The sequence below is a fragment of the Archocentrus centrarchus genome, chromosome 10, assembly GCF_007364275.1.
Source record: "Archocentrus centrarchus isolate MPI-CPG fArcCen1 chromosome 10, fArcCen1, whole genome shotgun sequence".
NCBI lineage: Eukaryota > Metazoa > Chordata > Actinopteri > Cichliformes > Cichlidae > Archocentrus > Archocentrus centrarchus.
The window spans coordinates 12171200-12189267 of record NC_044355.1 but is presented as its reverse complement, the minus strand read 5'-3'; the positions used below and the strand labels follow the sequence as shown (position 1 = coordinate 12189267).

General features: G+C 40.5%; 1 protein-coding gene across 1 annotated transcript in view; it reads right to left on the bottom strand.

The window, feature by feature from the left end:
- Positions 1–16546, bottom strand: part of kdrl (kinase insert domain receptor like) — a 47306-nt gene extending 30760 nt beyond the window's left edge. The window contains exons 1-10 of the mRNA XM_030739036.1: positions 16048–16546; positions 9275–9365; positions 8117–8334; positions 6389–6516; positions 4328–4487; positions 4096–4238; positions 3834–4005; positions 3556–3682; positions 3260–3432; positions 1546–1702 (exon numbers count right to left, since the gene is read on the bottom strand). Of these exons, the coding sequence (XP_030594896.1) occupies positions 1546–1702; positions 3260–3432; positions 3556–3682; positions 3834–4005; positions 4096–4238; positions 4328–4487; positions 6389–6516; positions 8117–8334; positions 9275–9365; positions 16048–16111 (1433 nt within the window). The 5' untranslated portion in view covers positions 16112–16546. The remainder of the gene's footprint in view (positions 1–1545; positions 1703–3259; positions 3433–3555; positions 3683–3833; positions 4006–4095; positions 4239–4327; positions 4488–6388; positions 6517–8116; positions 8335–9274; positions 9366–16047) is intronic.
- Between the last annotated feature and the right edge of the window lie 1522 nt (positions 16547–18068).

Below are 18068 nucleotides of genomic sequence, written 5' to 3'. Positions count from 1 at the left end.
GCTCTCAATGGCTTTGTTCCTGTGATTAATGGGTCATGTTCTGGGACAGAGTCAATTGAATCAAAGTAGGTTTGATTCAGTATTGTGGAGTTTTTGCTCTCAAATGTATGCAGTTTGAGCAAAGGCTGTGCAGAGAGTGTCTAAAGGCACTAGGAAGTTTATTAATGTAACCTGAAAAATTATATAACTGATATCAATATCCCATTGCCCCAAGTCTGAAACACAAGAGTAGGCATTCTCAAGCCATTTACCAATAAACTTGCAACTTTCATCATCATCTTCTACATGGTTCCAACAGTTTATTTCAAGCCTGGTGGCCTGCCAGGCTAAAACTGACCTTCCACCCAGCATAAAAAGCACTTGTCATGCTCCCCGGATCTTGTTCCCAGTGTTTTGAGTTTTGTAAAGTTTTTAGTACTTTGAGTTTTGCATTTTAGATTATCTTTTAGATTGGTTCTTTGTATATCTTTATTCTTAGATTTGCTGGTTGTAGAATTGTTTCTTTGTGTTTCTCTAGTGATTAGTTTATTTTTTCTGGTAGTTTAGTAAATGAGGACAACTTAGATACTAGTTTTGTATCCAAGTTGTCAGCATTTTCCCTCTCCTGGGTTCTGTTTTTTTGCGTTTCTATTATGATGCTGTTCATTTCCTGTTTTACTTTAAAAGCTAGTTCTTTCTTCTACATTGGTATGAGTTCCACTTCCTCCTTTGCCTCGTTACCTTGATCATTGGCACCTGTTTGTCTTCCCCAGCTGTGTCCACTTCTGCTAATTATCCCTGTGCTGTCTTCTCTGTGTCTTCCCTGTCAGCTGGATTCTGTTTGTTTTTAGATCCACAATCTGTGGCTTACGACAGCATCAGGGATGAGCTACAACCATTGAGTTAGCTTATGTATCTTATCAGTATGCTGGCACGCATTAAAAACAGCCTGAAAGGCTTAGACGAACTATATAAACCACTGCCTTAACAAAGCAGCTGTGCTGCGTGATCTCAACATGAGGAGGGGACAAAAATAGCAACATTTTGTGCTTGAAATTTCCACAGTAATATGACTGAAAACGTTACCGAATTTAAGACAGTTTAATACTATTTCAGATCATGAATCAATAATTGTGGACGTTCTAAGACTTTTATGATTCTGTAGCCACCCTGTGCACAATTTAAAAAAACACGGCTTTATATCCACAGTAGATCGACACAATCACATTATCTCAAATGTTATTCACTCGAACTGAAAAATGGATACAAACTTTAGGAGGCAACCTTCTGCAAACTGGCACCTAAAACTGAACACGTGGCATACAACACGTATAGTTCATGAAGTGGTAACTTACATTATTCAACACATGGACAAGATTTTTTGAGACTAGACTTAAATGGCTGCATATAAAACATTTGTAACATAAATTTGTGCTTAAAATCAGGGAAAGTAACTGCTGCAGTGCTTTGATGATTTTAAGTATTGCTGAACCGTGACAGACCATCAATGCAGAACAGCTAGTGTAAACAATTGTGTGCTTAAAGCATAGCATGAGGGTGACTCACCTTTTAAACGTCATGTCTGAGTTAAACGGTTGCCAGTGCCAAGTGATGGTTGGCAAGGGAACGCCATAAGCAGTGCAGGTTAGGCGATGGTCCTTGCCAGACGTGTAATGGTGCACGTTCACAGCAGCAAGCTCCGCCTCTGAAATAGCTGGCTTCACTGCACACACGCACGCACACACACACGCACGCACACACACACACACACACACACACACACACACACACACACACACACACACACACACACACACACACACACAGTAACCACACATGCACAAATGTGGAGAGAAAGACAACATGTTAGATTGGGGGTGAGGCTTGCCTCCTTTAAGAAGCCAAAAAAGAGCTCCCACTCCCACATCACGTATTTTTTATTTTTTTATCAATCGGGAACAAATAAAAAAAGAATCCAAGTTACATTTTAGTGAAACAAAGTTCAGCATAACAGGATCAGTAAATTCTTGTGTTATTTTTTTTTCCCAATATGAGTCATATTAATTCAACTTAGTTCACCCTGGTTGTCCACGTCCCACTCTCTGCCCCACTTGGTTAGATCAAGCATCAACCCTCCTGTCCCTGCCTACTGTGGACTCTCAAAACGTCTCAAAATGAACAACAGTCTCGATGAACAGCTATAAAAGGTGTGCCGGTGACATTAGCTGTCCTTTAGACAGTGTGTAGGAGAAGAGTGGGGGATGATTGGCTGGCCCAGGGCTCTAGGTCAAAGAACAATCCCACTGCAGTCCATGGCTGGGTCAGCGAGTCAACCATTTGTGCTGTAATGAGCAACAGACAAAGATACGTCTCCCACCTCGGGAGGCACCAGTCTCAGCCACTCTCTGCATTTTGAACACCAGATATAGTTATGCTGCACACATCCCACCTTACACACACACCTGCAAATCATGTAGTAATATGAAAGACTGTGACAACTGTAAACAACATATGAAAAAGGGTTAAAATAGTTCTTGAATTCATACCAGGAATTCCTCTCTACTTTGTTTATTTGTGTCTGTGAATTTATTTTCATTCCAATAAATAAGTCTTGTGAAGTAGGGCAGTCAAGGATCATAAATAAAGTTTATACACGCCAGGAGGGGTCTGATTTTTCCATTTAAGGAACACTATTTGGATTCCTTAAAAAGAATGCAATGAAAATAGCTGCCCCCCCAGTGCTAAGCATGAATTAAGGGATATACAGTGTTCTGTACTGCATGGGTAGCAGGCTCCATTCATGTATCTACTTAACATGCTAAAATATTTATAACCTAGTGTTAACACTTATCAGTACTATTTAGAAAGTCATCATAACAATGCATGCCGATTTTTCTCAAGCTGTATATATAATGTATAAAATGCTGCTTATATGAGCCATACTGTATGTACGTACATTTGGTGAGTATGCAAGTAAGGACTGGAGGGGTCTGGGGCAGCTGGAGTCTGTGTGCAGAATAGAGCTTGGGCCTTTTACAGACTCCGTCAAGCCCCTTCCAAAGAGCCCCAATAATCAACAACAGCTGCCCCTGCTACGTCAATTCAGCCCTGGAATCAACAAGCCCCCAAATTCCTCTCATACTGGGGCTGCTACCTGCCGTCCAGTGAACTGGACTGAAAGCAGCAGCAGAAATGCTGGGGCAGCCTCAGTCCACAGCCACAGCACTGCTTCATTTCTTCAGGATCAGTGAAGATTATCCAGTTAGTGGTAATGGCTTACCTTTGACTACCAGGGTGTAGCTCAAATTCCTGTACAGCCCCTTCACTTTGTTGCCCAGACTTAAGGTGAACACACCAGCATTCTTTTCTTGCACATTAATGATGGTCAAGCTGTAAGAAGATGATGTCTTGTAGCAAGTGGAATTCTTCTGGATCGGGATGCCATTCTTGTACCTGAATATTAAACAGAAAAAAAAGTTTGTTTATTATGATTAAGCAATAATAAAGGTGCTGCCACGCTTAAAACAAAAGTTTTTTTTTTTTTTTTTTTTACAGTGGCTCTAAACCATTACATACCATTCCATCACGTCTGGTGGTGGCAAAGCATTGACCTTGGGATCAAACACAACCTTTCTTTCACCTTCAAGGACCTCCACTGTACTACGCCGCTCATTCTTATAGGAGATGTTAAGGAATGGATGCTCTGCAACCAAAGATTACAGACAAGGTAACCAGTTAAATAAAATAAAGTTCATTCATCATTTCATTATAGGATTGCCCTAATGTTACAATAATTTACATGCTAAAATTCTTTAATTTCATTTGCAATAATAATCTATTAAAAGCATTCTCACCATAGACAATGACTTTTGCTGTAGCATTCTTGTATATTTTGGGATCCAGATCAGCGCTGCACTGATACACTCCCTTATCCTCCATGGTAATGTTTGGCAACACTAAAACACTGCTCATTATAAGAACCTTTGCAGGCTTGAGTGGGGACTTGTGTATTTCATGCCGATTTTCCTAAAGAAAAAGAACCCACCATAATTGCCAATTCTACTTATATGGACTAGTCCACAGTACTGTAAAGTCAATGATAAGCCATGAACTCACGCTCTTCTTTGGAAAATTCCAGGTGAAGTTGATTCTTCCATTATAGGTGGTCTCTGCACTGCAGTTGAGGATGAGGGTGTCTCCAACCAAGACTTTAACACGGGGGTTTTCTGGGGTAATCTTCACATTTTTAAGAACAAGGGCTGTAAAATTGGGAAAAGTATAAGGAATGTTATGAAAACTTTAAAAACCAGCCAATAAAAAAATGTCACAAGGAAAACAACAGACTCACTATATCTCTTTGGGATGTACATTGACTTGACCAGTCGACCCTTCACCGTGGTCTGACATGTCAGAAGGTCGTAGGTAGTGTAGGGACTGTAGGGGATCCTGAACCCCACCTTTGGATCCCATACAATTTCTTTTTCAACCTCCTTAGAAAAATCCGGGCTCTGTAATGAAAAAAGTAAATCTGTTACATTTGATGACACTTGTGATGCCCATTACAGGTCACTGAGCCAGACAGACTGAAGAGAAAGCTATACGACTTCATTTAACACGTAACTCATGCTCCACTGGGCTCAGCTGGGGACACATCTGTTAAGCTTTTTTCACACATGCACTGCAACCCTTAACTTTCCTACACATTACCAGACGGAGGTGCACGTAAGAACGTTAATGTCCAAAGCAATCAGATATGAAATTAAGCAGTCTAACCTGAGAGCTCCATAGTACACAGTCTGTGTGACGTTGGACTGCACCCGTTGGTACCCATGTAAGAATGGCACCAGTGAATTAGCAGTCATGTATGCTGCCTCTGCACGCTCTACTGAGGCAGCTCCCTTGCCTAAATCAGTAATGAGGACATGTCTGAAGTAGACTATCTGTTGTAGTTTGGGGTTCATAAGTGAAAATGGCTTAGCGTGACAGACTTTGTTTTTTTTGGCGTGCAATGTGATCGTGGCATTAATTTATGTAATTAGGGAAATAACATTGCAGACTCGGAAAAGGATGTCCTTGTCCGGTGCTGTTTGTTCTCATGTCAGAAGAAGGGCTGGAATTGGATGCAAGGGAAGAGAAGGAAGGAAGGAAGGTGAGCAGGAAGGAGGGGTGCCATAGATTTACTAACTAGAAGGGTACTCAGTAGAGTGCATACCTCGCACACCTCAGATTTTCTGTGTCAGTGCAATAGATACCACCCAATGTTGTCATATTCCATTATAAATTACTAGATCACAAAGAGTAGAAATTTATTTTATTGGCTTTTAAAAAACTCTAAAATATGATTTTATATTTTATTTAAAAATGAAATCCACACGAGCAGATAATAGCATATATATAGACTGGATATGTTTTATTCAGTTTATGCAGTTTAATAGCATCCTCTAAAAAAAACTAAAAAAAGTAAATGAAAAAGAGAAAAACAAACACTGACCTTGACCTTTGACCTTGAAAATGAAATCATATGTTTTTGGACCCCTAAGGAATATTTCCACCAAGTTTTATCAATTTTGGTGCAAAACCTTCTGAGTTATATTGCTAACAAACAAACAAACAGGAGTGAAAACGTAACCTCTCTCCACCTATTGGTGGGCGAGGTAATAACAGGAAGGCCACCCAAGTATTATCTGAGGCATCAGAGTCAGAAGTGTTTACCCACAGTTGGCACTATGTCAAATATCACAAAAAAATCAAACCAAAAAAGCACATAACTTAGTGGTTTAGATGAAAATCATAGTACTGAAGAAAAGACACTGTATGACATTCTAACAGGCACGTTGTATAGTTGAACTATTGTGGAAAACAAGGGTACACACATCTACCACCTACTAAGATCAAACATCGCAGTTCTCATACTGTTACCTGTTGTTTCCTAAGGGTGGACACACTTTTTCTACTGTGTTTCCTGATATTTGTAAGAGAAGAGGGACTAAATTTAGTCTGAGGATCTATTCTGAGAAAAGCACTCTTGGAACACCTTCCTGCTCTTAGAGGAAGCAGACAGGATGACTCGCTCTGCCGCCCCTGAGCTTCCCATCGCTAAGCCACTGTCCCCGGTCTGCTTCTGTGCACTAGAATGATTTAACACACAGAGGCTGTGAGAACCTGTGTGATGCCCTAAGCACAGAGTGGAAGCACATTTTTTTCCCCAAAGAAGTGAGGATACCCTGCTGTGGTATTAATACTAATCTTGATTTCTCAGGGGATGCGCTGTGTGATTTTCCTAAAAGTTCATGTACAGCAGTGTCTATAGAGCACTATATAATACTGTAATATGCAGAACTATTAAAACATTTAATGCACAAGTGGAAGATGAGCAGAATATGTGAAACGATGGTGTTTAAGACCCTACCGCTTTCAGTGTTACATTAGTATGAGGAGAGGATGTCCGACACGGGACAACAAGGCTGGTCTCATGCCTGTAGATGATCAGAGCATAAGGTACAAGATGATGGAGCTCCACAAACGGTTGCTCAGGATCTGAAAAAAGGAATTCAACATTTTAAATACAAGTCAGGCAGAAATAGCATTTCAAAGCATATGTGGCCCGTCACAAGTTGTTCTTCGTTAAAACCGCACTTTGTAATAAAATTATTCATATTCGGGTAAAATAAGACATCTGAATTAAAGAGTGCAGTGGTTAGCATTGTTGTGTCGCAGCAGGAAGGCTATGAGTTCAAAGCTGCCAGCTGGCTATGGTCCTCCAGTGTGGTTTATGCATATTTTGACCCTCTGTCTATGCGGGCTCAGAAGTTCATGTGATTTCTCCCACAGTCTCTGTCTCTGTGTCTCTGCAGTTGACTTGCAACATAACTAGGGTGTACCCCAGTCCTCATGTGTGCTGAGATAAGCTCCACACCCCATGACTTGCAAGGAAAAAGGGGGTATAGCGAGTGTTCGGATGGAAATGAAAAAGGACATGTAAAGGTATTCAACAGAGATCCAGAAAAGGGACCAAATCTCAAATTAGCCATATAAGGACAGTCAGTCATGCGACAACTGTGGGAACATTACAGCTATATAAATAGTCTGTGATTGAAGGGAGGTCAAGCATTACTGGTGTGACAAAAGAAAATAATTTAATAAACAGTTTAGGAGCTTTGAAATAGGACACAGCATGCCAGGTCAATTGTGGACATAAAAAGCATAAGAAGAAGAAATGAAGCTTTTTTTATAAATATATACATATATTGTTAACCAAGTCGCTTGCCAATATTAAGCAGCTTAACTTTATACCAATTGTTTCAAAATATGAAACCATTTTGGTCACAGTGGCTGATACTGAAATGTACTCTCTGCTGCCGAGGGCAATCTCCAGTTGAATAACTGTATGTGGTGCCATGTGAGCTTTAGGGAAGAGTTGTTACAGGGAAAACAGTAGCTGCAGCAGGAAACAGTCAATGACCAGGGTTTCCCGAGCAATTAGCTTATCCTCTCACCTCCAGAAGAAACCACAATATTGCACAAAAACCACTTCCTTTCTCTATTTTTGCTCTGAGATGGAGACCTGTGGCACTTCAGTCTGAATGCCAGTTGAATAAAGGTAGCAATAACCGCCTATACATTTAATGCGTACGACTACAAATTTCAGTAAGTAGGTACTGCCTTATTACTTTCTTTTGTATGTTTTTCCTATGTTTTCATAAAATTCACCCAACTTATAGGGCAAGATGTAGGGTACACCTTGGACAGGTCCTTTCCTTCCTGCTGACTAACTCACTCCTTTTTTTCCTTTTATAACGGATATTGGCTTGTGTCTTGCAGGAAATACCAGATTGCTTGTTGTGTCTTTCATTGTGTCCACTACTACAAATAGCACTGTCTGTGACGGCAGTTCAATATTGGCACCGCCTATGAAATCCTTTTTTTAATCATAAATCTTCCGTGACTTTCAAATTATGGACAAAAAAAAAACCTTCAGTTCAAAATGTAAGAACTATTTTCAGTTTTAGAGTTTAAGGACAAATTAACTGTATTTTAAAACAACATTACATTCAATTTTGCTTATGCTGGACTATGCCTTCCATTCTGAACTGGATAATTTGAGCATCACACATCTAAAGAGGTTTCCGGGTCTCACCTTTGACATATATATAGGTGGATATGGTGTGGTCTGAACCATTTTTGGAGTATTTACAGGTGTAGCTCCCTGTGTCACTGGCACTCAGATGTGTGACTGTCAGTCTGATGCAGTGTGACTGATGGTGACGTCTTAAATCACAATTCTCCACCTTCACCCCCTCTGATGAGATCGATCGCTGGGCATTGGCGAGTGTCCAGTTGAAGACGCCGTGACCGCTGACATTAGAAAATTAGGGAGAGTATTAAATGATGTCAATATCAGTTCATGACTGAGGCAAATGTGTATTAGAAGTGTGTGAACAAATGAACCACTAATACTATTAAAAGTGATTACATGCAAACAAAACAGTGCACATCTTAGATCTATTTTTAGACAAAGTGTCACATCTGGCAGTGCCCATAAAAGCTGCTAAATTCAGGATGGCACTTGGACTTGAAGTTCATTTTAAGTTTATTTTGAGTTAATCTTGAATTATCCAAGAGCTTGAACTTTCACATGGGAACATGTTTCTCTTCAATGATGTGCTCAACTAACACATATTTTCCATGCAGAATTCAGTTTAAAATGCTCATTAAAGAGATCCCAGAGGAACATCTAACATTGCTTGCATTCCTTTCCCTTTGCCTGCAGAATTTTGGGTCAAGCAGAACCTCTAGTTCTCATCCACTTACAGAAAACAAGACAGTGCTATACGTGTCAGTCTGCTTACAATGTTGCCTTGTAGGGAAGCATTACATTAAACCAACATGAGTTCCTAAGCGCTCTTTGCAGGCCTACAAAATGATGCAATACCCTAAATTCTTAACAAATGTGAATGCACTTGGGTCCCACATTCCCTAAAGGAAATGGCAAAAGGCAGATAAATGTGGACCACCATTGCTGGTTCCGGTCAGGGACTGTCCCAGTTTCTATGTAGCTAGCAAGAGTTCACAGAACCAGACATCTCCTGCTAGTTTTCCCCCTCTCCTTTGTTTCATATAATGAGACCCGAGTCTAAACTTTTTAGCAGAACTCTTGAAAGTCACCCCTGACAAGTGACTAGGAGAGTTCAACACACAAGTAACTGAAGTTGTATTGTAAAGTACAGTGGTTCCACCATCGAAAATGTTTGAATATCATCTGGAATCAACACAAGTTGGTGTTTCGACTGCATACCTGCATGTGATGTTCAACGGATTGCCTTTGTGAAGAATGAGTGGAGTGACAGGGGTATGAATCTTAGGTGCCCTCGTTCTCTCCAAGCGTCCTGCCAAACACAAGCACACAAACACAGATTTACTCATTTACACCGACTCTTTAATGGTATGTGTCAGTCATTTTTACACTAAACGGAATGAAAAACACAGCTGGAAATCCCCATGGCACAAATGCTGTATATTGTGGTTCAGTGTTGTGCATGTGGGTTCACTGTCTGCAATTCTACTCCTGTCTCTTATGTAAGTGATTGACCACTGAGAGTTCACTGGGGGGACTTTCTGGAGCTAAAGGGCAGGTTGTTGAATGGATCGAGGTCTTAGGTGAGCAAAGGTAGAATAAAGGGAGGAAGGAGATGATACACGGAGCAGCTGTGCCACTCTGCCAAAAAATGTCAACACGGTCTGATTCAGCAGGAGCCAAACACTTTTTTTTATTTACTAGTGACCTTGCACTCTGCATGCTGTGCTTACAGTATCAAGAGGGTGGACATGTTTGATTCAAAGGTGGCCATTATTTGGTGTGCAGCCAACAGAATCTCTTGAGAGGTGTCTCTAACAACAGTCAACATAGGAAACACTGTAATTCTGCCTGCTGTCCAGAAAGAGTCATGGTCCCAAATGTGGTTTCCTTCTTTTCATGGAGATCCCTAAACAGTTTGTCACTCTAGACACAAAACACATTTGTTAAGTTTACCCTTTATTTTTATAGAACCAGACCAAAGCTGTATTGTGGGGATGATGCTGATGCTGGTTTAAGGGGCAATACTGGTCTATTTTATGTGATACCCACACACCTGGAAACCCGCATTTACACACACAGATACAGAGCAACAATCCCTCGCACACATGCTCCTAGTATTTGTCTATTATTCAGAACAGCTGCTGTGGCAAGAATGAGCTGACCCTGCCAGTGTTGGCAAGGGGACTCAATATTCACTTCCTCACAAAATGTTATAACATCATTGTTTTATTGTCCAAGGTTAAGCAGAGGGGAAGGGTTGCGGCTTGCACTCTTTCATGTCGTAAAACCACACACTCTTGGCTGTATATGAACACAAATCAAGAGCCCTGGCCTCAATAAACAACTACATGAGCTGCAGTTCTTACATTTCCTAATGTAGATGGTTTATTTGTAGCTGCCAAACAAATTTCTTTAGTGCATTTTACTTTGCATTTTTCTTGCCTCAATGTGCTGGAAACAAGAATACCATTAATCTCAATCTAATCTATTAAAGAGGAATGAAAGAAAAACCACTATGTATTATGTCTTTTTCAGCCATACTAATAACTGGATTAATGCATGCTCATTGATTCAGATAAATCCTTGACGGTTGTTTCTGTTCATCTGGATGCAAGTTTTTCAGTGGGAGAAATGTTTCATTACCCATCCAAGTGATTTCTTCAGTCTCAGCTGACTGCAAGTTTCCCCAATCTTATAAAGAAGTACAGTTTCATAATGACTGAAACTAGCACCATTGCCTAACAATGAGTCACAAGCTCATGATTGTTAATATACAAGTTATCATGACCACTGATAAATGACCATGAGTACTACTCATAGAGAGTTGGGGAATGGCTGCAATCACAGCTCTGTAAGATGATGAAAAATGTACTGTATATCATAAAAAACCTATCATAACTGCAACCCCCCCCCGAAATCCTCCCATCGATTTGATCCTTCAGTACTGCTGATTCCTTCTATGCATTTCCAGTTACTTTCACGCTGCAGTTTTTGAGTTTATCAGTGAGAGAATAAAAATCATTGTCCCAGTATAAGGAATATACTGGGAATGAATAAATGTCAGCAAATTCCTGGATAGAGATGGCTGACACTATCAGAATGGACATGAGGGACTGTATAAAAAAAGTGGAAAAACTTGAGGGAAAAATATATTTGTCCCCGAAAAAAAACTGACCACAACAGAGAACGGGGATGCAGGAGGGAAAAGATTCCCAGCATTTTATTTGTTTCTATTGGCTGGCATCATGTATAAAACACTGGGACATGACCATCTAGTAATTAACATGTAATGCACCTGCACAAGCATAAATGCCGACAACAACGTTGACCACTTAAGTAGGTTACATCATAGGCTCTACAAAGAGTCATTGCAGAGTCTAACATTTCTCCCACTGAAAACGGTGCATCCAGATGAACAGAGTCAACTTTCTGAGACTAATTGCTGCATTTTCAACTCCTTGCATCTTTGACTCAGTTATAAATGCATCCAATGCATGAATGCTTTGGTACAACATAACCAAAATCATCATCTTGACCTTGAATTGCGCAGGCAGGATGCTCATCTCTTAAAACTAGCACATTTTTTATGCTGCTCTCAGTAATGCACTACAGATGGGTGAATCAGCAGGGGCTCCCAGCAGCCCACTAAAATATAGAAAAAACGCTGAGAGGAAAAAAACATCCAGTGGTTGTCTTATCTATATACCAACCCTCAAAACTCCCACCTGCCCAAGTGCCTGCCCAGAATTGACCTCAGCTAGCATCCCGACAGCCCTAACCCCCTGCAACAGCTGTGCCCTGCATTCCTCCTGGAGATTGCCTGAAAAACGCCAGAAATTGCACTTACTGAGTTGGTTCAAAGAGCCCTGAAGCTGGTTCTCATTAAAAGCCATTACAAAGAGGACAGGCATGGAACAAACAGTGAAGGAGTTAGGGAGGAAGCGAGAGGCCAACTGACTTCTGGTTCAGTTTTTCAGTCTACTTGCATGATCAGGTCATACAGCATCAAGCCGGTTACTGACACAGAGCCAAGTTAGCTAAGATTAGACCAGTGTGTCTTTGTCCCCGCTTGGCATTGATTAAAGGAAATGGCACAGGACACAGTGTTTTGAAAACACAAATGGTCAGGAAATAAAGACAAAAATTTTAAACAGCATGGTTTCCAGGATTTACTCTGCAATAGTTTGAAATGTTTTTGAGTGAAAGAATAATTAAATATTTAGTCTAAAAGAGCAGTCAAGCAATGACTGAGGCTAAATGATTCAGCGTTTCAGCAATGAAACTGAAAAATATTACCTATGTATGCTCTCCTGAGCCATGTTTCATTAAAGGATCTTCAATAATACTTATTTATATTCCTGACAGGAGAAAAAACATACAGGCTTGGTGTTTTAAACAGACATTTTTAGCACAACTCCTAAAAACTCGAGTGACTACTGCACTTTAAAAACACAAGAGAACTACAAATTAAAAACTACACAGAGCTTTTAAAGAGACAAGCAATACATGAAGATGCCACCAGCATGCTGCCAGTAGCTTATTGTTGCTGTTGTGTAATAATAATAAAAAAAAATATTACTGTATCAGATGACTGTACTGTGCCTGAACCAAAAAGGAAACCCCAAGTCACAGCCCTTAAAGTGCGAGGAATAATGTGCGGAACTCCCTACTCTTTTGCAGAGGGCACGCTTCACCTCCCTGTACTTCCCGACCCGTCATGAGACGACACAAATATCTTGAGTCGATTGGGAGAAATTTTTTTTTTTTGGGGGGGGGGGGGGGGTATACAGCACAATGATTCTTTTGTGTAACACTGTCGCGTTATCCTTTGGTGTTCTGTTGTAAGAAAAGGTGGATGTGGTGGGGGTGAAGAGTGAATTACCGTTAGAGTATATGAGTCAGCTTTGCTGTACTGTGGCCTTGACAAACAGGGTGAAACATTAGTGAACAGCCTCTGTGACGAGGTTGCATGATAGTGCATTGATACCTATTGTAAACAAATGCGACACACAACAATTAAATTCATTTTTACCTTTTTTCTCAATAAAAGTAATTTCAAGGGGGATATGACACTACTCTGTCATCAGCTGTGAAGGTGGATTGAAAAGCTAAGCTTGGTCTGTATCCACTAAATCTGAGTTTAATAGGTCAAAACATCGCACCTTCTCAGGCTCATGGTGTTATCCTGCTGCAAAAGTGTCATTGGTGATTCACTGTAAGTTGATTTTAAACTGACAAACGGTCCAAGACAAACTTTACTGAACATTCGACAAGACTTGACTGCCTGCCATAATAAGCAGCAAACAGTGCACTGGCTGTGCTACTTGTGTCCTGGACTATTCTCTCATACAGAGCCCTACAAAAGCCTTCATTTTGCCAACTGCAAGGTTAAGACAACAGTTACACAGAGTGCCTTTTTTTTTTATTAGCTGTGTATCAGCCTTTAGAGATTTGGAGGCAAAATGCCCCAGACTCCTCTAAAAAAAATAAAACAAAATAAAGGAACATCTGGCCGTGATGGGTGGCCAATCTCGGTTATATAAAAATGTGTAGAGCCAACAAAAGGGGGGATCTCCTGCATGAGACTCCTAAATAGTGAACCCAGAGGATTCCTGTTCCATAATGTATGATTAAGACTAGGAGGCAGACAGAAGCTCCTTAAAATTGAAATCTCATGCAGGATTCAAAGAAAATATATTGCTGGTTCAAGGTAGATAGGTCTAGTATGGAACAGATGCTGAAATAATCCTGTAAGAACAGCTACACAGTTCAATTTGTAAAGCTGAATATCCCAGTGTAGGGGAATGTCTTTTCTTCTGGTCTACTGGTAAATCTTCCAATCCAGGTGAGTGTGTGTGTGTGTGTGTGTGTGTGTGTGTGTGTGTGTGTAAGGTTGTGTTTTTCTTGTACTGCCTGCATGGACCCAGATGTACTGCCAGTGAGCAATGAGCCCCCACTGCACTTGGCTGACCTCTCATCACTCCAATTTTACGGTCCTCAAGCGTCCAAGCAGGAAAGAAAAAAAATACTCTGGTACAAATTAGACACAACATCAACCCCTCTCATCGCAGGATTGTCTACACTGTAGGAAAAGAAAGGGCTGACTGATAGCGTAGTATGAACCAACAGAGGAAATTCAAATATGATGAGTAACAAAAAAAAGACAGGTTCCATTTTGAGTAAGCGCTTTGAGTGCTCATATCTGAGTAGAAAAGCGCTATATAAGAACTAGTCCATTTACCATTTACCATTTTACCATTCTTTTCAGTCATTAGATCCCCCCCCTCAATTTTTTCTCTATCCAAATCATAGAATCCTTAAAATCTGCACAACACAATTACTCAATTCAAATATCTATGCATGAAATTTACAAACACACATCACTGTGTGTGTAGTAAATATTACTGCACGCATCACATCCCAAGCGATATGCAGATGTTTCAGGGGCCACTGAAAAAAAATGCTCTTGCTCCGCCTGAGCTGTTACGCTTCATTTAAATTAGTGTCAAAAGGTCATGAACAAAAATACGTAACCAGTGCTCATTTTGAATAAGAAGCAGCTGCAAGTTAAACAGTAACAAATCAGCAAATAGGCCAGAATATTATTAAGCCTTTCACTCTAAGCTGCCTTTAAATTACAGTAATATAGGTGTGAGTGAAGTGTAACAGTAAAATATGCCCAAGTTAAATGCCTGTGCATTACTCAATGAAGGCAACATGAATCTTAATATTTGTGGCTTTGCTTGCTTAATCATGAAACGTTACATTTTTACAGCTGTTCACCGGAGAAAACCTCAGAGAACACATCTCTGCATAAACAGACACCTTGATGGCCATCAGTAACTAATGTCTATACCAGTCAGTGGCTCCTCTACTGAAACAATAGCCCCTTTCCTCCTTCCTATTGTCTTGTGAACGAAGCTTGACATAGTTAAACGTGAGGACAAGGAGCACCGGGAAGAAATTTTTGCCCAGGTAGCGTGTCACATTTCCGTGACCTTTACTAGCCAGAACAATTCCAGGCTGCCTCTTATCCCTACATCCGCTTCCTCCTCTTTGCGTCTTTCCCACGCTTTGTGTGTGGACAGTGAAGGAAACCTACTCAAAAACACCAAGTGAGTGTGTGTGTGTGTGTGTGTGTGTGTGTTTTCAGTAGAAGGGGTTGAATGTGAACAGTATTTCCTTTGTTTAGATGGGCTGTTTATTTGGAAGTGCTGAGGAAGCCTTGTTTTTGTATCTCTGTGACACACTGGACCTGGCACAAGGTGGAGGAACATCCCAGTTTTACTCAGGTTTTGTGGTGCGACACTGAAACAATGGTGCTGACCGCACTGTCAGAAGAAACATGCATTCAAATCCCAAAATGTTTAATCCTGTTCACTCACACATAACAATTGCAGGAATTTTTTTATTTCATAATTTATAACAAAGTACTGGCATGCAAAAATAGTCAGAATATCTAAGAAAACACATACAAATGAACCATTCAAAACTCAAATCAATAAATCCAGTCATATTAAAATATAGAGCCTGGCCAATTACCTGTCAAGAACAAACACATTTTACTAACTTGTTTATAATCTCCCAATGACAACGGGGCGGGACGACCTCTAGGGGCTTGTGTGGAAACTGCTAATTCAATAACAGCCTGTGTTAAACTGTTGGCGCCTGGGCTTTAAAAAAATGTGCAAATAATCTACGGTTATATCTACACACAGTAATAATTTTTCCACACCTGCTGGGATCAAAGAAAAACTCGCCATCAAAATCAGCTCTTGGATACAAGTCAATTAAACACGGGAGAAATGATGTTACTATGGAAAAGGAAAAATGACGCTAAAAGCATTTACTGTAAAAATTCACACCTGTTTACAACTAATATGTTTTTAAATAATATGCAATCAACCACCCATTCATTCCTTGAAACAGTCATGAAGTCTGTTCTTTCGTGCGTAAATATCTGGTCTATATAAGCATGAATGATTTCTTACCTGATATTAAAGATGAAAAACACAAGATGACAACGACCCATTTGAAGCAGTCCGACGAGGCCATCCTGCGAACTTCCCCAAAGTGCAAACCTTGTGTTAAAGATCAATGCAAGTAAGTCCCTGCTTGTGTCTTTAAATTCTGGCTGACTGAGAGTGTTAATTGGCCTTTAAAATGCCTTTTATGAATCTCCCAAACGCTCAGGTGCGCAACGACAAAAGCCGCAGTAATTTTCCCATATCCCTGCAAGCGATTCGCGCAGCTCGGCAGTCCAACTCCTGGCACCGCAATGAGGAGGCGGGTCGGACGCACCGCTATCCTCTGGGCAGGTGCAAACAAGAAATGAAAAAAATAAGTTAAATTAAGGGAATTTAATCGGTGGCAAAATAAAGAAGTTGACTGAGAAGTACTTCAGCTCCAGTGCTGTTTGGAAAAACTCACAAGACCGAAATCAATCAGCTCCTGCGTTTCATGCGTGTCCACAATATCGCCTTCCTATTGCCTCCGTGAAACACTTACAGTGCTGTCCAGCCGTGACACGTTTTATGGAGCCACACACAGAGGGAGGACACGACGTCACTTTGTGTGGGGGAGGGAGGGGGGGCGCTGCTTAATTTTGTCTACTGAGGAGGAGCTCACCTAATAAATGAACAGCAAGTAATATTTCAAATGTATTCCCACTGTAAAGTCTGCAGAGAAATAAAAAAAAAAGCAATAAAATCACAGTCATTACTTTTATTTATAGCAGCAAACTCCACTCTGTTTCACATGCCCGACAGAGACTCCGTTAGACACTAGAGGACATTATCCCCAATCCCAAAGACATAGCAAAGAAGATGTTCACAAATGCTGCATTCATAGTCACGCAGCTCAGTGACCCTAACCTGAGACCCGTTCAAGAATGCTTTCAAATTCACTTTACAAAGTTTTAAAGGGAGTCCTCTGATCACCAATCAGCAGGGAGATCAGATGCCCTTCAGATGCATAAGCAGCCTAAAATAAAATCATTTGGTGCATGACGACTCTTGCCTTTGACTTTTTAGTCACTGCAACACCGCACTCTCTGATATTTAGTACTAAGGAATTCCCACATCCCAGCTGCTTTAACTGAAAGGCAGCTGTGCGCAAATGTTGTAGATTAAAAGCAATCTTCTCTTGTAGAAGCTCTTGTTAAGTTCTTTGATACAATGTTACATATTTTGAAATTTTTAAATGAAATAAATCAACCTTGTGTTTTGTTGTTTAGTTAATTGACCTTTGTGTGCAACACTGATAAAAATCAACCTGCGAAACTGAGGTTAAAGGTAACTGGACTTATCTTGACCGGAGAGGAAAAAAACAAAACAATGCAATGCAAACAATCATTGTGATATCAGCTTGAATCTATCTGCCCAAGTGTGCAGAATAAACATTTGTTGGATTTATTTTTAACTTCAGAAACAGGATACACTTCTTTTTATATCAATGTAAATAATCTTCTGTTGTCCGGCCGTACCCTGCAGTGTGTGGATAGGCTGCAGACTGTTTTCTTTTATCACTACAACAATCACTTTGCTTCTGTAGGTCATAGTAGCAGGCATTGTAAATAAGAACATCCTGCCCTCACCTTTCCGCCCACAACAGGAATCCACAGCTACCATTTTGTGGAGTGGATCGGGAGTAGCGGTGCGTGCTAAAAAGTGAGACACAAGACAAGTGATGCAAACCACCCTTCCAACTCTTCAGCAGGAAAACTGTGATGTGGCACATGAGAACATGGGAAACTTGGTCATCCCAGTACTGGGAACCCTTATGCTATCTGGGATTTTGAGACCACACTGTCACAACTAAAGAATTCAGCAATTTCCTGCACACTATCAGTACTTTACTTCACAATCAGTCAAAGATAGTGAGTACGAAAGTTACTGCTCTTCTTCATGGTTTATTCCAAAAAGGAAACATCATAGGCTCATGCATTGAGTTATTTCTACTAATTTTTAGATTATGACTGCAGGACGCTCACTCACTTTGGTAGATTTGGGAT